We start from the raw sequence: 26,935 nt of genomic DNA, 5'->3' as shown, positions 1-26,935 counted from the left end.
TCAGCACAAGGCTTTAATATATTCTGTATTTACATATATTAAACATAGTCTCTGCTTCCCAGTTCCATTCCTCTTGAAACAAGAAGCAAAACAATTTCTCTTCGGCTCTAAGTGTGTCCAAAAGCAGAGAACCCCTGCCATGTTTTTTTACATCTGCCTGAGCCATAGTGTCCTGCTCTGCACACAGCCGACACTTGGGGAGTGTATTTTGCACACCACCACTCTTCGTTCTGTTCCCTCCCCGCCCTGTTGTTCAGCAGCCCCCAACACCAGCCTCCAGCCGGCAGGGAAGTAAGTCTGTAACATGAGTTCTGAGAGTCCTTGGGATGACCTTAGTGATAAATAGAAAAAACAAACTAGCTAGGGCTATTTCTCATTTTCTGATCCCTCTTTTAAACACACACACTAGCCAAGTCTTCCCAGGCTGCATCTAGGCTCTGTGCAGCTAATGCTGTTCCCCAGTAAGACTGTACGTGTGAGGGGGACAAGTCACAATTTAGGCACCCTTGACACACTTGTTATGTTTCTGCTTTTAGGAGCAGTGAGGCTATAGATAGTAGGGAACGGTTCTCTTGGAGGAGAAGCCAGTTTCTCCAGGGTTTGAGTTTTCTCCCATCAGATTTTTAAGATGAATTTTAAACTTGAAGGTAAAACTTTCCACAGTGATTAAATCCCACTTCAAGTATTGTTGATGCTTTAATGCCAGTTTAAATGAGAATCAAGTAAATTGGGAATTAGAGAAGGGGTGTTAAAGAAGGTTTGGTTTTGCATTTTTTTCCACTCAGAAGGAATGTCCTGTTTCCCTCTTTTCTCATGGTATGTTCCACTGTGAGCGAGTGGCCTTTCGTGGTAGTATCTGCTGTGGCTGACAGAAAGCCCACAGTGGGGGAAGCCAGCCTTTCACCACTAACAGAACTTGAGTTGGGAGAACAGGGCTCTCTTGAGGCCTCTCTCTCAATGGTGAAAGTTAAGCAAATACGTTGTCTATCATACTGGTTTCTCCATGGTCCAGAGTTTTGGGATGTGACACTGATGCAATTAAAGATATTCGTTCTGCACAAAATATTCTCATGGCAGAGCCCTGTATTATTAATACACAGGCCCTACCGCAGTCAGAGTTGGGCCAGGTCTTTTCTAAACTCCCTTTTCTCCCTTTAATTTCTAGTTCTTATATTCAAGGCCTCTGGGTTTCCATTTTTGGAATTCTAAAATAACAGTCCTAAATTGTTAGGATAAATGAGTCCCTGGAAGAAAATGAACTGCACAAATCCAAGCTGTTTCAAGATAATACTGAAGTGTGGAGAGAGTGTGAACTTGAAGGAAGTAAATCTGAAACTAGTTCATCTGGGTCAAAAAAGAAAAACAACCAACAACCAAAAAAACCCTCTCTACTACCGTTGGCATTAAATTATCTTCCTTATTCAAGAACACCAGTTTTCTGTTTAGAAATGACTATTTCAAAGATGCAATTTTTTTCTGAGAATGAGATGCAGCTGTTCCATGATAGGCCCTCTTTCTGACCTGCATCTCCCCTCTGTGAGTCAGGACAGTCCTCATTTAGTACATTCATCCAGGGTGGGTTCCTTTTACTCACACGACCGCTTCTTTTGGAAGGAGAAAAAAAGAGCATTAATACAAAGACTCTTTTTCCTTCTATATTAGCCAGACTTAGAATAGAAATCCTTAAAAAAAAAAAATCACCTGTCATTGGACAAAGCCGATATCCTAAGTTCCATTTAGCAACTCGTCTTCCTAGTTGATGGCCAAGGACATGACCAGCCAACCTCTTTACCCTGGCAAACTTTCCACTGGGCCACAGGTTCCCCTTGAGGCTCCTAAGGTCTCTCTGTGCATAGGCCCATTACCCTGACCGATTTTCCCAGCGCCCTCCCAGCCTTTCCAGTCCCTTGCAGTAGAAGAGGCAAATAGATGTCCTCGAGGACCACTTCTCTTCCTAGCCAAATCTATCCCCCGTCTGTCTGCCCTATAGGACCTGGGCATCATCCTTGACCTGCGTCACATTTTCTCCTCTCTGGAGGAGGAGTAGAGGTTGGGGAAGCCTGGAGCACCCCCTGGAGGCTAGAGTACCCCCCACATTTTGAGTGGTCAGCCTGAGTGGTACTATTCTACCTTTCAGGTCGCAAGTGTGCATATACAGTGACCTACCAAACTGACTGAGGTGGACAAAATTTAGTTTTTCATCTTCTGCCCAATAGCATTTCAGGTGGTGATTTGATTTTGAGATACCATGTCCTGGTTCTGCTGCCAGTGGCTGCCATTGCTGGAAGAGGCAGGGGAGGGGAGGGAAGGGGAGGGAGGAAACTTTTTGTGGGATGATGTAATCATTGAGCTGGGCCCAGCAGAAGCAAACCTCCAAATCACCCACCTCCCCTCCCCGTTATATGAAGTTACTAGATAATGTAAACATTCTAGTTCAGATAAGATCCCAACAGTGTAAGAAAGCCCAATAAAGCCCTTTCCTATAAAATATAACGCCCTTGTCCAGTCAATCCCTTTTTTCCACAGAGAAATTCAAATCCCTTTATAAGTGTAAAAACCACCATTTTCCATCTCTTTCTGCTTTTACCCTAGCCAGAAGGGCTTTGTTTGGGGGTCTAACGGAAGCTACAACTTGGGGGCCCCTTAGGCTGGAGCTTTGGCATCTTAAGAGCTAGATTTCTCCATTGTTGAATCTATCTGGTGTCATATATTCCACATTCCAGGAAGCAGTGAGAGCATAAAATACCATAACAGCAGCCCCATCCAAACAAAACTCAGCAACATTTCACCCTCCAGGGCCAGTGTGAGCACTGCAGCTTCTTGTCATCAAAGCACTGATCCCACACACAGCCAGCCTCACCTCCAGAGAAAGCAGCATCCTGCAAGCCCAGTACCTGATCCAGGGCACAGCCTAGACCCATGTTGCTCTTGTCAGCGCGAGTCCTTACAGAGATTTAGGGTCATCCAAGGTAAACAAGATGGAAGAGGGGCTTACAGAGCATGGCCTCATGGTTTTAACTTCTTCGTGGTATCAATTCTGTTGTCTAATTTAAAACCCAGGTGGAAGACATTCTATCAATAACTCTAATTCCTGTCTCCTGGGAGGAATTCCACTGCCTTTGCAGGTGACCTCTCAGAAGTTTCAGATACCACTCTCTACTAATGCTATTTATACCTTTTCAAAGTTGGGCCAGTTCTTTTTAAGCTCCTTTTCCTCCCTTTAATTTCTAACTCTTGTATTCAAGACCTCTGGGTTTCCATTTTCAGAATTCTGAAGTAATCTTCTCATGTCCCTGCTAACCCTGTTTCTCTGCCACCCCATGTATGAATTGAGAGGAGTCTCTCCAGAGACAGTCTCCATACCATCTTTTTAAAAAGTTTTGATTTTATATCGGAGCATAGTTGATTAGCAATGCTGTGTTAGTTTCAGGTATTCTGCAGAGTGATTCAGTTATGCGTATACATACACCTATTCTTTTTCAAATTCTTTTCCCATTTAGGTTATTGCAGAGTATTGAGCAGAGTTCCCTGTGCTATAACAGTAGACCCTTGTTGGTTGTCTGTTTTAAATAGAGCAGTGTGTACATGTCAATCCCAAACTCCCAGTCCACACCATCTTTCAAGTAAGTACCTATCATTTTTTATAGGAACTCACCAACAAAGTATTCCTGGGCTCGCATCCCCCAAAGTTTCCGGCTGTAGAAATCCAAATACTGGGTATAACCTCATTTATTCCTATAAGTAAGAAAAGTGTCTTCTTCCCACCCCTCCCATTGTAGCAAGACCTGGCTCTAGTTTTATAGGTTATTATCTCACTCGGGTATTCCCCAGCCATCTTCATGCAGGGTCATCAAGATTTGAATCTCGCTCTTGGGTTGGTCCTGTTCTAATACCAATGTAATTCTAACCCTATTTGTTGGATCTGATGGTCTTTTCCCATAGTCCATGTCATGATAAGTTCAAAGGCTTTTTTTCTTGAGCTGACTATATTACTCCAAGTTTCTAGCTCTAAATCATGAAAAATAGAGCGGATTTTTTGGTCCACACACCAATTCCTGAAGCCTCTCTCCTGCTGACAGTAGGTTTTTCCCACTGCTTCGGGGAAATCTGATTCCTGGAGCCAGATGTTCCAGGAACTAGCTTTATCAGTTTCTAATTTGATTTTTGCGTTATTTATTGTACAGAAGATGATATTGGCCATGTAGGGAGGACTTCTATAATTGTTCATTGATGAATTCTGCTACTTCATGGTTGATCCTACACCCTGGGGCCCTGAAATATACCACCTTTGGTCTTTGCTGAGAAATAGGACCAGGACAGAATAAACTGGGGTTATCAGCACCGTAATCCCCCACCCCCATAATTAATCTCCAATCTAAAACCCTGAATACTACCACTGTTACTCATCATCATAAACTCTGTAGTTCTGTTTGATTTCTTAAACTGTGTGAATTTATTAGTGTGATGACAACAAAAATTACTTTAAATAAAATAAAATCTTGAATACTGCTGCTGTGACAATCGTGAAGAGATCTTTCGCTGTACCTACTGATACCAAATTCTGTCCCAGAACAGAAGCCTTGTTTTCTCCATGTAGGACTTTACCCAGGACAAATGCAGCTATTCTCGCCATTTGAGATTTAGAATGAACCTACCTGGAAATCTCAGCCCCTGTGTGTGGTATGCTCATCCGAGTATTGGCTGTACCAGACGTTTATCATATTTCCCATGAGTTACGTAGGAAGCCTTGTTTCCATACCAGAGTCCTGCTGCCTTTCTTGATTCCTATGACATAAATTCACAGGGGATTCTTCAGACCAGACTTTAACACAATTTAGGTCTTCAGCTCCACACTCCTTTCTGATCTCAGCCTGATAAGCTAGGTTGGACCCGTTGAAGCCCCCAGAAACTCTTGTGCCTTTTTTTCCCCAAGGCTCAGGGCACCAAAGGACCAGGCCGCCCATTTCAGGCTTCCTCTCCTGTCCCTGGCCCTGCTCAGCCTTTATGGGCAGAAGGAGCCAAACCGGCTGCTTGGAGGGAAGACTAAAGGAGATCCTCGAGGAAGAGGACTTTAACTCCTTTTAATTCTGCCAACCTTCACAGGCTGGTGATGGCTGCATTGTGCCCTCCCAAGAACTCAGGGGATGAAATCTAGTGAGTTGTTCATCTGTTCTGGTAGTGTTCTAAACCTGTTGTGCATATATATTCACAAGGAGTGGACATCCTCCATGTTTTTTTCCAAAAATGCTTTGTGATCTTGAGTTGAGCTTATGTTTTAGTTCCTGTTATATGTGTATTAATATGTGTATGGAACTAGTGATCGATTTTACTTTTGTTAATATTTTGTCTTTTTACCCAGGCAGAGGTAGAGGTAGCACTGGGCATTAGTCATGGGTAGTAGCAGTGGCGGTTTTCATTTTGCCCTCTCTTGGGTGTTCCCCTCTCCTTTCTAAGTGGGCCAGGGCCAAAAAAAATTTGAGAACCACAGGCTTAGATATTAGAATAGGACAACATTTGTTCTTGTGTAATTTTAGATTCCCGGAGCTGTATTATCCAAACATGGTGAAAGGTACAAGATAAACAGGACAGTATCCTTCCAACTTGGTAATAGGCCAGGGTGACTTCCTTCATGTGTGAATGCATGGTTTTGAAGTTCTTAGCATGTCTACTGACCTGTTAGTCAACCATAAGATAATTTTTTTCTCCAAGTATCTTGGAGGAGATGAGATATAATAGCTGTTTTATTGATTAATTTTTAGAACATATTGCTACATTTACTTCATTTTTTGTGTACAGATTTTTTTTTTCCCAAGTTATTGGAAAGTAAGTTGCAGGCATTATGACATTTCACCCCCGGATACTTCAGTGCGCATTTCTGGAGATTAAGGACATTCTTCTACATAGTCTAAGAAAATCACCTTTTATTCAGTAATATTCAGAATTCCCCAGTGTCTTTTATACCTGATGTTGATACTGTTTTTGATCTAGGATTTGATTAAGAATCACACATTATGTTTATTTTCATGCTTCTTTTATCTTCAGTCTACAACAGCCTGCCTGCCTTGCCCCACTCCCCTCAATAACACTGACCTTTCTTGAAGAGTCCTGGCCAGTTGTTTTGTAATTGTTGACTTTTTTAGGATACATTTTTAAAAGATATGTAGAAATGCAAACAGCATACAGAAATGCTGACCTTAGGCCTGGAAATTCCCTATGTTGTGGGTTTTCTCACCTCTCATATCCATGTAATTATGCTGACCTTAAAACACTGGTGAAAGAGCAGAGTGAGTCAGATGGCAAGAGTTTGTGCAGGTTTGAGGAGAGGGCTTTTAAGGGACTCATAATTTTTTAGCACAGCATATGGAATAGTTGATTTTACTATTTATGGAGGATTTTTTGCTATGTTCAATTTTTGAATTTATGCTTACAAAGGTTAGCTCTATCAGATATTAAAGAAAACAGCACAGGCCCCCATATCTCTGCCAATTCTGCTTTTAGAACTCATTCCCCTTAACTAAATTTGATAATATTTGAACTTTTTATTTTTGGAAACTGTTGCCAGGCAGAATCAATGTTAACCATCCATTCAAATGGGTTTGAGCATGTCTCTTATTTGGTTTAGAAATCCAGAAGGCATCTCCCTTTCCAGATACTCTTTTTAAGTGCCAGAACCTGTCCACTTACTTTATCTCCCTGGAACCTCTTTGGTTCCCAGAACAGGGTATTATCTCCCGTCCTTGCTGTCCGCTATAGCAATTACAAACAATACTGAGGTTAGGAGTATATTTTATGCTTGAAATGAGTTTCTGATCTACTCAGGCCTAAAATAAAGACATATTTCTGACCTCTTCTAGTAATATGGTAGAACTTAAAATAAGCCTCAGCCTGTCTACCCCTTTTTTCTTACTAGCTAGCTATCTATGCTTTGTCTCAGAATTTGTCCAAAAAAGGCCAGTGCTAAGGAAAGGCAACAGTAGGTTGGCAAGTAGGCCTTTTGGTTTTGTTGTGCACAGAACTCAAGGGACACTGCACCTGGTGATTTAAAGCCCTTTGGTCTTTGCCAGCGGGGTACCCTGGCAAGTTAATAATCAGGGGAGAAGAGGCCACACCTGCCCTTTCCAGACGACTTCTACAGTTCTGTTTTGCCACTGTCATTTTTAAATTCACACGTCCCCCTGCCTTCTTTCCTTATGTTCGACCTACTGCCACAACCAAAGAGCAGTACAGGAAGGTGTCTCGGGCTCCCCCCACCACCATTCTTGAACTAAACAGGACGTATTCTGTACTACAGAGGGAAATGAAGCAGGATGGTAGTGGTCTAAGAGAGGAACAGTGACCCAGAGCTGGTAGCAGAGAGAGCAGCAAGCTTAGGAATGGACCTTCTCTTGAGGATGATGGCTCTGGAATCCTGAGAAGTCTCTCAACCATGACCGTGTACATCCACACCACGTTTGTGCACAAGTGCTATGAGAGGCTCCGGAGACACGGGCTGGCCATCTGGGACATAGCCTCATGGACATGCCATTTGGAGGCAGGTGTTGGTGTTGTGGTCAACTTCCGTCACGAGACGCAATCTTCCGCGTACGGTAAGAAGATTGTGGCTGTCAAGCGTGACCAAATAAGGTCCTCCCCTGAGGTCAGGCCTGCACAGCTGATTTGGGAAAGATGAGTCTGCTCCAGGCGCAAGTAATGAAACTGAAGAAGATGGAGACAAAAACCCCGAAACAAAACCTGAACGGCGACACCCAACAGAAGGCAGGCAGAGCCTGTGTGTGAAGCGGGAGAAGCAGGATGGTCTTCGTCTCGCCCCCCCCCCCCCCCCCCGCAGACCGCAGTATAACTGATCGGCAATTTCTTTAACATGCAGCAACTACATAAATGCTGTATGTATTCACCACAAAGGCTGTGGCGAATAGAAATTGATGATCATGAAACACCAAAGGAAAGGCTTATTATTAGACAAGGTGGCTTTTGTCTTTCTGAGACGTAATTCCTTTGGACTCAAACTGTCGGTCATCATAACGTTCAACAGAAGTGTTTTCCTTTGTTTTGATCCTCTGTGCTGTGACAGTGAAGTTCACTGCCAGCACTGGCATGGGGTGGCTGCCTTGGACAGAATCCACAGGCCTGTACTTGTGGGTCGGAAACAGATTTTGTCAGAGGGAATTATTATTTCTCTTGAATGGGCTAGTTTGTCTTTTTTTTTTTTTCTATTTTGAAACAGTTATTTCTTTGAAAGACTGCGTCTATACCATCACAGAAGAAAGATTTTCTAAAATTTGAGAAATCTTAGTATTAACTCAGTGATGCTATTTGACCAGGACAGGGCTGCTTTTGGGGGAAGAAAAAAAAAAATAGAAACAATTGAAATAACACCTAGCAATCATAAGAGTACAGCTTGATAAATTTTCAAACTATACAAGCCTTTAGATCAAGACCTAGAACTTATCAGAATACAAGGAGCCTCTGTGTGCACCCTGTACAAGGCACCAGCCCCAGACTCAGGAGTAACCTCCACCGTAAATTTAAACACCATAGAGTAGTTTTGTTTCCTTTAGAATGTTACTGTAAATGGGCTTATGTAGGGTCTGGCTTCTTTTGCTCAGCGTATTTGTGAGAGTCCATGTTGTTAAGTGAGATTATAACTTCTCATTTCTGTGTGGTGCTGAAGCTTTGTTTAGGATTACATTGAGCCTATAGATAAATTTGGGAAGAATTGATATCTTTACAGTATCAAGCCTTCCACCCTGTGAACATGATATATTCTTCCATTTGTTGAGAGTTCTTTGATTTTCCTCAGGGTTTTATAGATTTCAGTTTAGATATCTTGCATGTCTTTTATTAAGTGAGTTCCTAAGTATTTGATGTTATCTGTTGCTATTGTAAATGTATCTTTTGAATTTCACATTGTTTTAGTTACTGTGCATATAAATCATTCTTTTCGTGTATTGGTCTTGTAGCCAATGATATTGGTAAATTAGCTTATTGATTATTATACTTTGTGGATACTTTAATATTTTCTATGTACCCAACCAGGCCATCTGTGAATAATGAGTTATATTAATTTTCTTCCTAATCTTTTTGCCTTTTATTTATTTTTCTTAACTTACTGCATTGGCTAGGATCAAGCTTGATTTTTTTTTTTTAATTTAAAAACAATTTTTTTTTTTAAATACATTGGCTGCGTTGGGTCTTCACTGCTGTGCACGGGCTTTCTCTAGTTGTGATTACAGCAAGCAGGGGCTACTCTTCATTGCGGTGTGCCAGCTTCTCATTGTGGTGACTTCTCTTGTTGCGGAGCATGGTCTCTAGGCAAGCAGGCTTCTGTAGTTGTGGCACTTGGGCTCAGTAGTTGTGGCTCACAGGGTCTAGAGTGCAGGCTCAGTAGTTGTGGTGCATGGGCTTAGTTGCTCTGCAGCATGTGGGATCTTTCCGGAGCAGAGATTGAACCTGTGTCCCCTACACTGGCAGGCAGATTCTTACCTACTGCGCCACCAAGGAAGTCCTGTGCAAGGATCCTTAACAGAATTCTTGTAGTCAAATACGGGTCCAGACAGCTCACTCAAAGTGTTCTTGCCTCAGAGGTACCATTAAAAGGGAATTGTTAAGGAGCAGTTTCAGGAGGGGTGGGGCATTTGGGGCGCAAGATGGTATCCGTGGCAACAGTGTGGCATCTGGCTGGTCAGTAACTGGCTGTAGAAGATGCCAGGTCTCCCAAAGTGCCTGAGACTGTCTGAATGAGATTTTGATCAGCAAGATGATAGAAGGGAGAATGAGATCTTTTAGATGGAATACTAGGGTGGGAAGCAAGGACTATAAGAAGTAGAGGCTACTGGACTCAGGAGATGTTAGTTGCCAGTAGGAGTGAGGGAGGGATCCTGGGTATTTTGGTGAGATAAGGGAAGGTATAAGTCCTTGAGTGCATTCAGGTGTGTCAGGTGTGCCTCCAGCTGGAGAGTGCAGAGTAAACACGAGGATACAGACCCTGAGGATTGGCAAATAGTATTCCTTCATCTTCTTCTCTTGTGTTGTCTTCTTTCTCCGTCTCTTTCTTTATTTCTTTTAATCCCTTTTCGATTTAGTCTTTTTCTCAGATTCCCTCTGGGAAGCAATATGATGGAAAGACTAACAACTGTTTAGATCAGTATCCTGATCACTTACAGCTATGAGACCATGGTGGATTACTTATCTTTTGAGCCTTGATTTTCTCATCTCTAAAGTGGAGACAGTGAAAGTAGCTTTCTCACTGGGTTGGGAAGATTGAATAAAATAATGTACATAAACAAACTGGCCAAAGCCAATGAGAAGGGGTGTGTCTGGCTGCCTCTCTCTTGGTCTACCTAGCTCTTTTCCAGAGGCATTAGTTCTTATTCATTGTTCCTGTTTCTAGAGTGCTTTCTCTCAACCAGGTGTAATGTGGTATATTTGTTATTGTCACTGAAGAGAAAGGTTTATGTCCATTATTTTTGATGTACGAAGTGGGTGAGTGCAGTATGGCCCATTTCTGACAATGTGGTAGATCACTGAAATGACAGAGGGGGCTCTTGCCGCCTTTCCTCTCCAATATCAGCAGCTCCAAGACCTTGAGCAATTCCTTTAATTCCTTTGGGCCTCAGGGTCCTTATCTATAAATGTAGGGGCCTGAATTAAGTGGACTGTGAGGCGCTAGTCCAGCTCTAATTACATCTGTGGGAAGATGCTAAAAGTCAGATCTCTCTAAATTATGTATGCCGTGAGGAAAGGACCTCCATGTCTGTTTTGTTTACCATCATATCCCCAGCACCTTCAGGATGCCTGACCCATGGAAAATGTTCAATGAATGAATGGATGGATGGATAAGTGAATGAAAGAAATATTTATAACAGGGAAGGTGGCCCATATTTACCAGGAATTGTTCTCAGGGCACCGTTGGCTTAATGGGCCCATCTTCTATAACTGAGCTTAAACTTAAATTTTCTAATTGTAGAAAATGTTTATCCACTCAAATAGTCAGATAACATTTCTTTTCAAATTTGCTCAGGAGTTCATGCTCCTCTTTTAATTGCAATTCGTCACCGTGCTTTACAGTCCTGGGTCTCTGTCATCGTTTAGTAAGTCGCCCTTGTGAAGGTAAACACAGTACTCTGTTTTTGAAAGCACAGTGTGTAATCACACAACATTACAGCACCATCTGCAAGGTGCTGTGCCGTTGTCTTTATTCCTCAAGGCACCATCACACATCTCATTTTACAGAGAGGGAACAGGCTGAAAGAAGGAGCGTTCCTTGGGCTTCTAAGTTCCTGCTTAAAATACACGACTCTCTCTGACTAACGCATACCACCATCAGGCTCCTGCATACATCCTCTGGCCCAGCAGTCCCTTTGGAGACGGAGCCTTCGCCCTTACCCCTCACAGGGCCCCTGCTGGCTTTCCTGTTCGTTATCTGTGAAACTTCCAATTCTCGTTCCTGCCGTGTGCCACTCTCCTCTCCCTCCTTCGAATGGTTGATTCCTCTGGGAAGAAAATATTTATAACTAACGTCGTGTCTGGCCTCGAAGGATAAACATGGCCCCTGCCTTCAAGGTTAAGAATTAATTGGAAATATAACCCATTCAATCACTTATTGTCTTAGTCGATTCAGACTGCTCTAGGATCACAGACTGGGGAGCTAACAGACAACAGAAATTTATTTCTCAGTGTTCTAGAGGCTGGAAGTTTTAGATCATGGTGCCAGCAGGGTCGGGTGAGGGCTCTCCTCCAGGTCACAGACTTCTTGTGTCCTCAGATAGCTGTGCCCTCGTGACCTAATCGCCTCTCAAAAGCCCCTCCCCCTGATATCTCATAGGGCATTAGGATTTCAACGTGTGAGTTTTGGGGGTCACAAACATTCAGACCATAGCACCCATCAGCTATTTCTTGAACTCCTCCTTTGGGTAGAGAACATAGGATTCCAGGGATAGGACAGTTTGGTGTGGTAGAAGATATCATACAATCTAGAGCCAAAATGGTGTCGTATACGCTAAGAGTACTATGCAGATTTGAGAAAATTAAGACATCAGAAATAGCCAAAAGTTTAGTTTCTCTTTCAGAATGGGTATATGCTATTCCTGAAGCCATGATAAAAGTTTGCTTTCTGGGAAACGTTGGTTTCCCCTCTGGTCTTGTCAGCAGAGCTGGTAACTTTTATAATAATATTGTGAAAGTGTCAAGACATGTCTAAAACCTGAAGTGAGAAAATTGAATAATGCCATAACTGTTTACTCACTAAACTTAGGTAAAAAAAAAAATGATTCTCTTTAGATAAAGTCAGAAAAGTACTTTCCAGAACATGTAACTTCTGTTTACGTTGGGGCATCATCACCTTTCCTCATTATCTTGCCAAAACTTTTACGGCAGAAGACTGGTAAGAGGAGAAGCAATGACACAGGGGCAGTGTCGAGACCCACCAGAACACTGACTGCACTGGAGAAATGGTTTTCTGTGTCAAGCCATCTGATTCTCCCTTCTCGTTTACCAACAACACTCTAACGACAACAAGCTTAGCCGTTTTCTGTGTCTGAATGTCTGAAAACATTTGATAGCAATTGAGGGTTGGCTGCCATGATGTCACCATCAAAAAATCACGAGAGAGACTCTGATGACTTCTAAATATAATCCGCCAGTTCTGAACTTATTTTGTGTGTTCAGGAAAAGCAGTTGGCGTTATGTAGGAAAGGAATTATGAAAACCTGCCCTTGCCAGTCAGTCACTGGCAGGACTTTGTGTATAAACTTGTCGTCTGTGCTCTAGTCTCCAGTCTCATTTGTTCACTTCTGAGTCCAGAATTCAGGGTTGGAGGAGGCACCTGAGAAACCAATTGGCGGGAAGATTGTTCAGTCTCATCAGAGAGAAAAGGGGTAATCATTTTGCTAATTCTGCCTGATATGGTCACTAAGAAAACCAAGCTGCTGTAAGATGGCTTAGGAGTCAACGCTGAGTGGAACAGAAATTTTTAGTGTGTCACCAGAGCACTAAGCACTGTTAGCTATTTAATGAGAACTTTGATCCAGTGGAAAACAGCTGGCAGGAAAGCTTAACTTGTTCCCCTCCCTCTCCCTTCCAGATGCTGGACAGAGAGTAGCCATTCTAGCCTGTAGCTAGAAGACAGCCCTCACAGTGCAGCATCTTTAGAGTTTGTCCTTCTACTTTGGGTAAAATGCCCTCTCCAAAGGCGTCTAAATACGACATATTTAGGAGTTAGCTCCTAAATACGACAGAAAAGACAAACCTACTTTGGTGTGGTTTCACCACTGCACGTAAATCACCTGGATTTGAAAAACTCTTACCCCTTTGCCCTCTCAGAATCACATGTGAAATGTGCAGTCGACTTCCAAACATAAAACAACAGCTCTGTATACTGTCAATTGCGGAAAAGTAATGGGCACCACCTGCGAAGGGATTGGTTCTGAGAGCCTGCCCGTCCTGGTTGGGTGCTGGGAGAGGCAATGAGCAGACACAAGCACGAAGGTTTCCGGACCTCCTCCTGTATGCTGTTAGCCTCTCCTCGGTTATGGTTTGGTCCATCGTTGTATTCCTTTGCTTTTACAAATTTCAAAATGCCCCTAAAATTGAGTATTTCTTACTCGGAGCTAATAATTAGAGTTGCTTGAGGAGGGACTTTTAAAAGCATGTATTTTTTTAAAAAGTCATATATTTAATTTGTATATATGCCTCTATTTTGCCATAGCAATTTTAAGCCTTTGATAAGCTAATGTGTAATGTCTACCAGTATATTTTTGGTTGTTTTGTGTCGTTTTCAGAAACAAAATTGTTCTTGTCTGCAATCCTTGGCGTTCTGTCACACCTGTATTTTTCTTGAAGAACTATCCCTTACAGGATCTTCAGGGGCTTCAGAGCCACTAGAAAGCAGACCCAACACCAAAGAAGTTTGGAAAAAAGGCTTGGCTAATTTAAAGCATCAGCTGATGATTGCTGACTTTAAAGAACTTCTCATTGATTTTAGATGGAAGGCTCTGTGTTAAGGGTTTGGCTTTCTCGGGCGTGTGACTTGACACGCGTTCCAAGAACAATCAGCTAGTGTAGGGTTTGCAGAAGGAAGCATTGTGCTCCCCGTTAATCTGCTGTCCCGTGTGTCCTTCCCTCACCCCTCTTCTGATTTCAGTGGTGCTTCATGCCTCACCTCCAACCAAGATCAAACGGGAGCTGCACAGCCCCTCCTCTGAGCTGTCCTCCTGTAGCCACGAGCAGGCTCTCGGTGCTAATTATGGAGAAAAGTGCCTCTACAACTATTGGTAAGTGGAGCCCGAGAAAGGCTGGCCGGGAAGTGGCCATCACGCCGGTTGTTCCCAGTATTATTCAGCAGACGCTCAGTGTACCGCGCCCATCTTTCGTGGCAATGTAATGATCCTCTACGTGTAGCCAGTCCAAATGGGGCTTTGTCTGCATGTAAAGTGCAAAACTGTTAAATTGGCTCTCCAGGGAGACTGAGTTCATGGGGGTACTGAGCCCTCCTAAGGGAAGGTATCTTGAATGCTGGGATATTTGATCTGTGGCTTCGAAGGAGGGAATTATGCTTCTTCATGTCTATCATATGTTAATGTGAACTTTAAGCACCAAAGAAGTAATCTTGAAATCAGAATATATGAAAAAGTCCCCATGCTTGTGCCCTTTACTTAAGAATATCCAGGCCCCAGGAATGAAGCTTTAATTTTAAATCATTCTTTGCTCTGGAAGATAAACATAGATCTGCCTGAAAGGGGGAGGAGAAGAGTTGCTAAATGATGTTACAGCAGAATTTTATCTTCAACAAAAATTCTAATTCCTGGGAACCCTGGAATTCTTGGGAGAGGGGGCCAGAAAACTCCTCCCAAGACATAATTTCTCCCCTCTTCTACCCACCGCTGCACACACAGACACGGAGAATTCTTTTAGAAAAGGGGAAAAAGGAAACCGGAAGCAGAGGCTAAAATTATCTTTGAGAAGAATCACTAGAAGTGTTAAACAAGTCCCTGTGACGCAGTGTGTTTGTCACTTTTCAGAGGTACAAATATTCCCTCGGGGCTGCCAGCAATTTAACTATGTTAATGCTGTCATTTCCTGGCAACTGTGGGCTGCAGCCTCGCGTTCCGCTGGCCCTGTTGACCACGCTCATGGCTTCACTGCAGCTAAATGGTTCCTTCTTTTTTTCTGTTTACAGTGCCTATGATAGGAAGCCTCCCTCTGGGTTCAAGCCATTAACCCCTCCTACCACCCCACTGTCGCCCACGCATCAGAATCCCCTGTTTCCCCCACCTCAGGCAACTCTGCCCACCTCGGCACATGCCCCTGCTGCAGCGGGCCCCGTACCAGGTGTGGGCCCCGCCCCTGCCCCTCATTCGCTTCCAGAACCTGGACCACAGCAGCAAACCTTTGCGGTCCCCCGGCCGCCACATCAGCCCCTGCAGATGCCAAAGATGATGCCTGAAAACCAGTATCCATCAGAACAGAGGTGGGTGCTGATCTGGGCTTCCTTTACCACCTCCGTCCCCCTCCCCTTTACCTCCCAGGGCGAGGGGAAGCAGTGAGTCGTATTTACCAGGTACCTAGAAAGTTCTCATTCCATTGAGGCATCTTGTGAGGTAAGACTACTAATAATATGAATATGACCTGTTTACATATCACCCTGTTCCTGAGGTACCTCAAATGGGTTATAGACATTATGACAGCCTTAAGAGGTAGGTGAGGGAGAGGTAGCTGGTACTCTCCCCATCGTAGAGGTAGAGGAAGGGTGACCTGCCCAGGATGTGCAGTCTGTTGACCCTGGCTGAGCGCAGGTTTCCTGGTTCCTCATTGGATACTACCTGCTAGAATTGCACCTCGGTTTATGCTACCCATAAATACTTTAGTACCATTTTACTTACGTATTAGGGAAGATTGCCGAGGTATAGGAGGTGTTATTACTCATTTGATTTGTAACACATTTTCACAGTAGGGGATTACCTAAGGAGCTTATTTATAATTTTCTACTTTTGAGATAGAGATCTTGATTTCACTTCAGGTAGTTCTACATTCTTAATAAGGAAACAGGCATCAGGAATAACTTGTCCAAGGTCATTCTCAGAAAAACTAAGATGTAGAAGGAATCTACTCTGCAAACTTAACCTCTTAGGTCCCAGCCTTCAAAGTCCGGTATTCTAGAACTTTGGATGCCTGTTAGCTTCTTTTATACAGAATATTCTGGGGGCCTGTCTTTTTTTTATTTCAAGTCCCCCTGGGATGAGGAGATAACATAGGTAGGTAGTTATCTGTGGTTATCAAGGGCTGCAAGGTGGTGACCGTTGTTTGTCCTTTCTTTCTCACCCTGCATAGGTGGGTGTGGGGGAGGAGGACAGGAGAGGAAGGATGTATGAGTACATCTTCCCCTGGCCTGGTGGTATTTAATTGGAGGTCACTTTCTTTCTAGATGAAATGCAGAAAAAAGTAAGCACTCTTGTCTGGATCCCCCCTTTGCTGAGAAAGTCACCATAAAGAACTACATAATTTGTCTGGTTAGTGTTTATTCCTCCACTGAAGCCAGGGACCACGAATGCCATGATATACGGGACCTGAGGGGAGAGTCCTGACTGGGGGCTGGCTCAGTGGTGGGCTTCGGCTTACACAGTGAGCTCATCTGAAGGAGACAGCTACCACGAAGCTTCTGCTAGTTTGTATTAACGGCCTTGTACTTTTTCAAGAGAATTTGGAAATTTGGAGTTTTAATGTAGAAATTCCAGGTTTGTTTTTGTTTTGTTTTAAGCTGGCAACTAATTCAAATTTAAAACAGAAGTTGTACTTTGCAGACTAAACAAAACCTCTCTGTGGGCAGATCACCCCTGAGGCCTGCCCGTCTGTGAACTCGGGCCTGGATACCATTTTTATTTCAATAATTTTTTTTGGTTTTGTGTTTTTAAACAGTATCTTTCTGATTTTCTGCAGGGATTATTAATTGAAGAGGAAGGTTGGGGTGGGGTATATATTTGGTATTTGAAATAATTAGCAAACTTTATATTTGTTATACTGTCTGTAAAGGAAAATTACTTCATGTTAAATCTCTTTTATTTACATTCCCCCCACCCTCAGTCTCTGTTTCTTATCCAGGGGGCCTGTGTAAACAGATTGTGTCAATGGCTAACTGAACTGGGGGAGAAATCCCCTAAGTCTACTGGTCCTCCTGCAGCCCTGGCAGACAGGGAGCCTTAGTCTCAGTGATGAAGTACGTTTGTCTCCAGGCTACCCAGCTTCCCTCCCAAAAGGAGGACATTTGATCCCTGAGATTTATGAATGTCTGTCCTCAGGTGTCAAAGGCGGGAGCCAGAAGTAGGTATTTCTTTTGGGGGGTGTTTCCTCCCTGAAATCTGCATGTCCATCTTGTACTCACTTCCCCTTCCCCTCTGCCTTTAGGAATGGTGTGCCTGAAATAAAAAAGACCACACACACACATACACACACACACACACACACACAGGAGTGATACAGAGATCCTTGAGATAATTGGGGTGTAGGGCGGGCAGCTGGACAGATAAAATACCAACAAAACTGGGTGCTTAGACTTCTGCACCAGAGCACTGTAGTCTCAAAGCTGAGGGTGCACGGGAGTCCTCATGGGGGGTTATTAATAATGCAGATTTCTTGCTCTACCCCAGAGATGGAGTTGTGGGTCTAGGGCAGGACCTGGAAACATTATTTTTCCACTTTGAGACATCATGGTGCAGCCCTCCCTTCTCCCCCCACGCCTACTCCAACCCACCTTTTTTTTTTTTCCCAAGCATCAAGTACCCAATATTTTAAATTTTGTTCTTATTGCCCTCGTCTGTTATTAATGAGATGTGGTATCTGTGTGATGCAGAATACATCAAAAACATGCCAGATGATTTTGCTTGTAGATACTGGATAGCGCACAGAAAATGAGACAAACTAAAATCGCTAATCTGATTTTGTAAAATAGGAACTGCAGTCATGTATGATAACAAGCTTAATAATTACACATTTAATAACTTATGCCTGCCTGAAAATGGGGCAGATTGGTTAGTAACTATAGCTTGTTCTTTGCTGACTTTTAATTTAAATTAAATAAAATATTACTTTAAAACTAACCCCGTAACAAAAATGTGATATTTTGCAAGATAGAAGGAAATAGTCTTATTTGAGCTTTTTTAAACAGCTCTATAACCAAGGTACAGTTTAAAAAAAACACACAAAAACCCAATTTTACAGATAAGAAAAAAATCAGACCTCAGAGCATCTAAAGGACTTCCTAAAGGTCCCATAGCCAAATACAGGGTCCTACATTTAGAAGCCAAAACATTAACGTATAAGTACACCATTTGGGTTATGCTTTCGGGAAGGGGGTTGCTATCAGCCTACTAAAAGCTGAGTCAGGGACCTTGAGAAATCCATTTCGACCTTGAACCTTATCCATCTCTTTATCTCCTAAACTACCAGAACTTTATCCATCTCTTAACTACAAAATCCTACTTAATTCCTGCATTGCTTATCTAAACCCACGTTGTAACACCTATATTTTTTGTTTTGCTCACAGACTGCCTTATTTCTTCAGTTGTATGGAGCAAACTCTGAGGTTTAAAAACCATGGCTTAGATTCCTTTCTTTAGACCACATTTAGCTCAATATCTTGTCTTCAATATGTTTATTGATAGTGATTGTTTGCTAAGGTTATAGTTTAAACAACTAAAATATAATCCAGTCAAGAGTACATTCTTAATGTTTTGTATAATCTTAGTATATAATTTGTTACAAGTCAAAATTTATTTTTAGAAGATAAATACTGTGTTTGAAAGCCATGATTTATATTTGCAATTTCCTCCCCCCAAGAAGGAAGAAAAAAAAAAAAAAACATGTAATTTGGCATGTTCAGACATGTTCCATTTATCCTTAAAGACCAGCTGCTCCTTGAAAAGGAGAAGTGCTTCCCATGCAGCTTTTCTACTCTCACAGGAGTTTTCATTGTGCTGTTTACAATGTTTACATGTGCTGGGTGGAGGAACTGAGAAAATCTTCCTATGTTATGCCCATAGTCCTGGCCAGATATGTTTTCATCTTTACTATTCCATTGGTCATTCCATCTCAAGTTGAGCCCCCACAATTCAACTGAAGAGGCTCCACTAAGAAATGCATCATCTAAGAATTTTGGAATACACTGCTCTCACTTTCGTGGCATCAAGAAGCAAAAACTCAAGAAAAGATAAAATTTAAGAAGATACCCCTGATGGCAGAAAAATCCTCTGCTTCTTGATGCTCCTTAAGGGCATCAGTATTGCAATAGACTATCACGCTGAAACTGATAGTCAGAACCGAGTCCCCAGAGTCACCAAGAAAGGGTCCGTTGTATGCCACGCAATCTAGAAGAGTGAATGGCCTGTTTGAGAATGTTCTCTCACTGGTCATGATCAAAACTTCAGAGCTTAAAGGATGAGCTTACATTGTCTAGAATTGTGATTTAATAGAAAACTTATTCCCTAAAGATGCTAGATAGATGAAGAGATGTAATATATGCAAGTTTTTCTCTTGCTGCTACTTCCTCTCTTAAAGCCCATCCCTAATAAATTGCTGTTCATTTTTGTCCTTTGTATTTCGTAGTTTTTAGAGAGGGAAAAACTTGACAGTCAGTCACACTTGTGGCCTGTCTGACGCATGTCTCTCCCTGCACTCCTGTTAACGGTGTGTTACGTGTGGCAGTGCAAATTCACTTTTGGATCTGAAACCGAGTTTCATAGATGCTTAATGGAACCTTCTTTGACAGACTGAATAGTGTACTTCTAATGGTTCGAGTATGGGATTTTTTTGGTTCTGAATTTTAAGAGGGCTTGTTTTCTGCATTTCCCCATGTTTACTATAGGTTTTGGGGGGGTGTTTTTGGCTTTTGGGGTTTTTTAACCTTTTATCAAGCTAAAGATTAATAAAAGCCCTAGTGTACTGAGATTTTTTAATGTGAATACCTACTGAATCTTATCAAACACTTTTTATGCCTGTTGAGAGCATCAAACAAATTTTCTCCTTTAATTTTTCAATGTGATGAATCACATTGATTTCTATGAAACCAACCACATATTCTTGTGATAAGTCAAAATTGTTTGTTACATATTGTCATTCATACATTGCTGGGCTAGGTTTTCCAATATATATTTAGGACTTCTGCATCTGTATTTATGAGAATAATTTATAATTTCTCCTGTTATCCTTGTTGGGTTTTAGCATTGAGGTTATACTCACCAAATGAGTAGAGGGTATTCTCCTTTCTACATATTCCAGAATAGCTTGTGTGAATTTGGGGTTTTTCATTCCCTGAATTTTTGAAAGAATTTACCAGTAAAACCATTTGGGCATGATGTTTTCTTTGTGGGAAGATTTTTAATTACTGGTTCAGTGTCTTCACCTTTTATGGTCTTGTTCTGGATTGCTATTTAGTTGAGTGAATTTAATAAATTATTTTTCTAGGAATTTTTCTGTTTTGTGGATTAATTGGCATAAAGCTGTTCATAATGTCCTTTTAACAACCTCTATAACATCTGTTTATCCATTTTTCATTTTTGATGCTATTTATCTAGACCTTCTTAGTCTTAGCAGATTATATCACTCATCTTTTCAACAAATCAGCTCTGGCTTTGCTCATTCTTTCTATTGAATGTTTTCTATTTCATTGATTTCTGCTCCTACTGAAATGTTTTACTCTATTTCCTTTATCCTGTTTTTCTAACTGACTCGGCTGGATGATTTTTTAGCTTTTTTTCTTTATACTATAACCATATAACCAAATAAAATTTCTCCTAAGGCTGGGGTGACCATACATTCAGTTTTTCCTGGGTCACTTACGGTTTATGAAAGTAATTGCTAATAGCTTCACTTTTCACTACCCAAAATATCACGGTTGGGACAGTCAATTATTTGATCGCCCTTCCCAAATGCTGCTTCAGCTGTATAAGTTCTATAACAGGTTCTGATTTGTGGTATTTAAAAAATTCAGTTCGAAGTGTTTTCTATTATTTCTCCAATCCTGGAGTTCTTAAAATATATGTTTATTGGTTTCCAAACATAGGGGAGTTTTCTAGCTGCCTGGACTGTATAACTTTTATTTAAATGTCATCAACAGGGCATTGAAAAACAATTATAAGAACAGTTGTGCAAATAGTATAGGCCAATGGCTCTAGAGTTGGACAGACTAACAGACCTGAGATTGAATCCCAACTCTGCTGCTTTCTATCTGGGTGACCTCAGGCAGGTGTTTAACTTTTCCAATTTTGGTTTCTTCATCTGAAAATGGGAGGATACTACATAGAATCATTGGGTGAATTAAATGAAATCACATTGGCGCAGAGAAAGTACTCAATAAATGTTAACTTCCATGACAATTTTATTTTAAAATCACTTTTATGTCCCATAAAGAAAACTGTACTAAAGGAATCTTCCTTAAATGATGTAGATATTACAACATAGAAACTTTAATTGGTTCATTGTTTAACGTTAAGTTTTAAGAATGTAAAGCTCCCTTTATCCCTAATCTCATCATTAGACATACTAATGTTGTGCACATAAAATACTTTCACCATCTAATCTCCTGGGAACATCTTGTATTTCTATCACCTTCTTTCTTCCATATTTGATCTTGAGAAATCAGACAAATATCTAGGCCTTAGGACATATTTTATTCCTATCTCTTTATGTTTTATCATAGTTTAGATAGGCCAGTTTGAGTTTAAGCAACGCCAACAGGCCCCACAGAGTCCTGAGAGCTGTTTCAGAGTTCTTTGGTGGGCTTCTAGGGTCAATGTTTGGGTTTTGTTTTGCAGTAGTGCATGGGTCTTGGTATATGGCTGGAAAATAAAAATTAATGTGAAGTTGGGTGGCACGTTACTACCTGGAATAAAAAATCAGCATTCTCTTTCTGAAAAAAGAGACTGGATACTGGCTAGGCAGCTGGGAGACTTATTTTGTGTGTATGAAAGTTTTCTCCCAATTCTGTAAGATCTTCCCTTACATTTGCATAACTTCTGAATTTAGCTTATTGTGGGGGGCCAAGGGGGTGAAGGTTTGGGGGTTGATGATGTTGTTTGAAGGTAATATAAAATCAAGAGCCTAGCAGCGTGCCGAGCCCTGTTTCACACATTATCTTACGTAATCTTTACAACAGATATTTGGGACAAGTAACCTGATTGTCCTTATTTTACTAATGAGGAAACTGAGGCTCAGAGCATTTACGTAACTGACCCAAGGTCACACAGCTAGTAAGGGATAAAGATTGGATTTCAGCCCAGGATGTTCCGACTTCGCAGCCAGAGCCTCTTACCCAGCTATGCTGCTTCTCTATTTTCTATCTTCTCTTAGCTTTAACGGAAATATTAAGTACGTGGTGGTGGTTTCTTGGCCAGTTTTCTGTATCATCCCTCAGCTGGCCTCTGAACTGTCGCTTCTTCACCTGGCACCCATAGCCACTGTGTAGCCTTCGTTGAATCCACACTTTTTTTTCCCTTTTTCTCCAAGGATTGTGTTTACTCTGTGTGTTGGCAGCAGAAACCGAAAAGGAAATGCAGAAAAAGCATCTAACGGTTTTCATAATGTAAACCAAATGTTGGTAGCGTGGGTGAGCTCTTGGGAGGAAAGGCGCTATATAAATCTGACAAATAAATAAATAACTGGTTCTTTAAATAAACTGGCACTGAAAAAGCCTTAATCTGTAACCTATTGAATTTAGGCTTGCTCAGTAGTCAGAAGTCTCCTTTCGCTCACCAACTGTGAGCTCACTATGGCCTGAGCTCTGTTGGGATAACGGGTGGGGGTGGAAGGAGGGGGTGTGGTGAGCAGGAGGAAGAAGAGGTCTGTTAGGAACCAAGCTGCCCCTCCTTTGAAAATGATTGCCTGCCTCAGTAAACAAGAGGCATCTCTGTCATAGCTGTGCTGTGTATACAACACATTCTTAGATACTTCAGAAGGGTTGCAGAAAGGGGAGGGGGGTTCAAGTGAAGGTCAGTGAGTAAAGTTCACAGGATGTATTTTGAGGACAAGAACTGAATTACTTTCCTAATCTCTGTAAATAAAAGCCGTTATCGGCAGCAAGCTCTGAGAGAATCTTTCTTCCAAATATGTTGGTTTTGTGCCCTACCCTCAAGCTCCCCTTTGCCACTCCCGCTCCCTCAAAACAAACTAGGACAAAGCAATCCCAGCGATAGAATCTGCTCAGCAGATCCCAGGCCCGTAAGCTTCGGGCGTCCTTAAAGGTATGCTGGGGACAGGGAATGAGGGTGGCTGGCTGGTGCCCACGTGGAAGTACCTTTTCCTGAGGGGGCTGTACCAGGCCAACTCTAGAGTTTCATTCTGGAAAGGGAGAAGAGGAGCGCTGAGCGGAAGCGACGTGATTGGGCCTGCCAGCTGCACAGGCTCTGGTTACAGAACTGAGCAGTTCCGTGCCACCTCAGAGCCCTAAAGGAAGTGATTTGTGGAGGTCACCTTTGAAGGTGCTAGGAAGGTTGCAGAGCAGGGAAGGGAGAGAACATGGAAAGTAGGTGCCCTTGTTACTGTTCCTGCTAGCATAAACGTTGGGTACTTTATAAAAACAAGCCCTAAAGAATATCTTCACTTTTTTTTTCCTGCCCGCTTCTTCAGAATTTGCTTTTAAAAAAAAAAAAAAAAAATCAGGTTTGCAGCATGCTGCTGGTACCTATATTCTAAATGTCAAGCCTAAACCCAAGTTTCAAATTTACACTTCAAAGACCACAGAAGGGTCCCTTAACTAACCACAGCCTTGGAAATTGCGCTTCTGATGCCATTCCACTGTAAAGCATTCAGTGCCCACCACACCTTACAGAGTTCGTAAAATTTGTTTAAATAATTGGCCAGGCGGATTCTGATGCTTTTGGTGTCTGGGATAAAAGGATAAATATATATCATAGTTTGGTGATCTTCATGTTATAAAACGATCTCATGGTGCTGCTTTTGGTAAGATAGTAAAGACTCACAGAGTGAGAGCCATGCTATACCCTGATCTAAGCAGTGTTTTATCTGCACACATCTCTTCAGTTTAAGATTTTGTCTTGATGTTCTAGAAATCTGTTGGCTACATGTTGTCACAGGTTGATTCAGATCAAATTCAAATTATTTGATTAAAGCTGTTAATAGGATCAAGCTAAGAGTAGAGAATAAGACCTTAATATTATAGGGTTACATGGTTGATTTTTAAAACTTATTTTTTTTTGATTACTAATGAAGTTAAACTTTCTGTTTATGACCATTTGCATTTCTTCTTTAGTGATTTCCCTGTTTATGTTCTTTACCCATTTTTTCTGTTGGCATGTCCATCTTTTATTGATTTTTAAAAGCTCTTTATATCAACAGTATTCACATTAGTATACCTGTTAGAGATTTCTCCTCAGTTTGTTTAATGTGGGGGCTTGTTTCTGGTATTTTCTGACTGTTATAGTTTTTTTTCCCCCAGTTTATTGTTTTTGTTTCTGGTGTTTATTGACTTCTAGAAGTTTATACAAGGAGATGTGTCCATATTTGTTTTCATGATTTCTGCTGTTGGTATGATGTATTGAAAGGTTTTTCCTCACTCCAAGATATATTTTTGTATATATTTACTATCATGGTTTCACACTGAAATCTTTATATAAAATTTATTTTGGCATATGGTATAAAACAGGTATCTTTTTCCCCACTTACTTGAAATGCTAACCTTAACAAGCAGTAAATTCTGGAGGAGTATTGATAGTTTGTGATTCTCATTTGATGCCTGTCTTTCATTCCTTATATTCCTATTATTGTGGCTTTATAATATTTGTCAATATCTAATAGATTCTTTTCAAAATTACTTTATCTTTAAAATAAAGTTTAGAATCATTTTGTCAAGTTGGTTGGGAATGAATTGCTTTTATAGAATAATTTTCAGTGAGTGAACACCTTCCAAGTCCTAAATATTTTCTCTTTAATTAGATCTGTTGCTCAGAAAACAGTTTTAAGATTTTATTCTTGTATAGCCTACACATTTCCTGATTATTCCTAGGGGTTTTATGATTTTGATTGCTATTACATGTGGGGGTTTTTTAAACTACTTTTTCTAACTGGTTAATTTCTGGTTAAATACTCTTTAGTCTTTAAAAATTAATTCTGTCTACAGGAGAGAGAATGAATGAACCAGTGAACAAATATAACATGTTAGTGATACTTGCAAATAATTGGTTTTATATATTCAGATACATAATCTGGCCCAGCTATATACATAGACTGTATGTGAAATAAACATGCGCAGAAAGTAAGAGGCTACCATGTCATTGCTTTATTTTTGCCAGTCCCTGATTCAAGAGGTTTGAAATGTGTGATAGAATTTGGGGAAGAGGGTAAAATGTCCAGAAATAAGCACTAATAAGTACCTTGCAAATAATTCCTTTAATCTGGACTTCTAATCCTCAGTGCTAAATCATAGTAAGCATTCATCATGTTCTTAAAGAATATAACTACTTTCTTCTTGCAGATTTCAGAGACAACTGTCTGAACCCTGCCACCCCTTCCCTCCTCAGTCAGGAGTTCCTGGAGATAATCGTCCCAATTACCACCGGCAAATGTCAGAACCTATTGTCCCTGCAGCTCCCCCACCCCCTCAGGGATTCAAACAAGAATACCATGACCCACTCTATGAACATGGGGTCCCAGGTATGCCCGGCCCCCCAACACATGGGTTCCAGTCACCAATGGGAATCAAGCAGGAGCCCCGGGATTACTGCGTTGATTCAGGTGAGCCTAAAATCGTGCTGTTGCTTTCCTTATTCTCTCATCCGTCTGCCTGGTTGTTACTGAGTGTCTTCTATGTGCAGGGCTTCGGGGAATAGTTTTATAAAACGTGTCCTCAGAGAACTTAGGATCTAGTAAAGCAAACATGTTTACGCATAACTGAATACAAAACACAACAGGAAAGCCATGCAAATGCTAGGAAGCTCAGTAGGCATCCAGAAGTGGTACCCAGCACACCTCTGAGGCCAAGCCTGAACACTGCTGCCGTCCAGGCTTGGTGATGCCCTTTTTTAAGACCCATTATCTCTAGAGTCACTGGACACAGGGGATATTATTTCTGTATTTTAGTCCTGCCTCTGGTTCTGTGGCTTTATTTTTGAATACAATGGCCCATTAAACTCTCAATATAAGTATAAGAGCGTCCACAGGTAGGATGGGATTCTTTCTCTTCTTGATACGAATGGTGTTTTGAGAAAGGACCTGGTCTGTCGTGGCTGTAGGAGTGCTGGGTACGCCATGGAAACGTTTCTCCTATTGGTTGCTTCACTGCTCTCTTGCAGTACTTTCATCTGGGAAAATTCCTGTGTCCTCCAGCGGCTGCCAGTGTACACAGGGAGAGGTTAAACATGTTAGAACACCTATTGTTTGTTTTGGGGTTACCTCTTGTCTACAAACTTAAAGAAGTTTAAGCTGCCCTTGGGGGTCCTCTCCACCCCTACCCACACATTCACTGACTACATATCTTATAGGCCAGGCTTATTAAATGAGGTCACTGTGGGAAAGGAGAGTGGGAATTCTGGATCTTGCACATTTAGAAACTTTTTCCTGCTCTTCATTTCCCTTAAAAAAAAGAAAAAGAAAAATCACACTTCTTTGCTCTTTTTTTTGCAGTTGGCGCTGAAGGAAGGTGAGGGTGGTGGGTCAGTTATCAGCCTTTCCTGTGCATGCTTTCCTGGAAGACCCTGGGGAGGGGGTGGCACAGTACGTAGTCAGTGGCTTTTGCAAATGGAATAGGATACAGAATTTTCTCTCGGCCTTCTGAGATAATACAGAGGTTGCTCAATTCAGGCAGAAATTGGTTATGGGAAAGGCTGGGAAGGTAGGTAGAAGGGAGACATCTGTTGCTTTATGAAGGAAAAATTACCAAGTCTTGGTATTGATAGCTTATAAAGTGTCCACTGGCGTTCCTCCTGAAGGCCTTGAT

General features: G+C 41.6%; 1 protein-coding gene across 2 annotated transcripts in view; it reads left to right on the top strand.

The window, feature by feature from the left end:
• The window catches only part of ETV5 (ETS variant transcription factor 5), a 54,878-nt gene that overhangs the window by 12,217 nt on the left and 15,726 nt on the right, over positions 1 to 26,935 (top strand). For both annotated transcript variants that reach the window (XM_057738856.1, XM_057738857.1), the window contains 3 exons: positions 14,141 to 14,270; positions 15,176 to 15,466; positions 25,475 to 25,734. In XM_057738856.1, the coding sequence (XP_057594839.1) occupies positions 14,141 to 14,270; positions 15,176 to 15,466; positions 25,475 to 25,734 (681 nt within the window). The remainder of the gene's footprint in view (positions 1 to 14,140; positions 14,271 to 15,175; positions 15,467 to 25,474; positions 25,735 to 26,935) is intronic.

The sequence above is a fragment of the Hippopotamus amphibius genome, chromosome 6 (assembly GCF_030028045.1).
Source record: "Hippopotamus amphibius kiboko isolate mHipAmp2 chromosome 6, mHipAmp2.hap2, whole genome shotgun sequence".
Lineage (NCBI taxonomy): Eukaryota > Metazoa > Chordata > Mammalia > Artiodactyla > Hippopotamidae > Hippopotamus > Hippopotamus amphibius.
The sequence above is the reverse complement of the archived record's forward strand: the minus strand, read 5'-3'. Positions and strand labels throughout refer to the sequence as shown.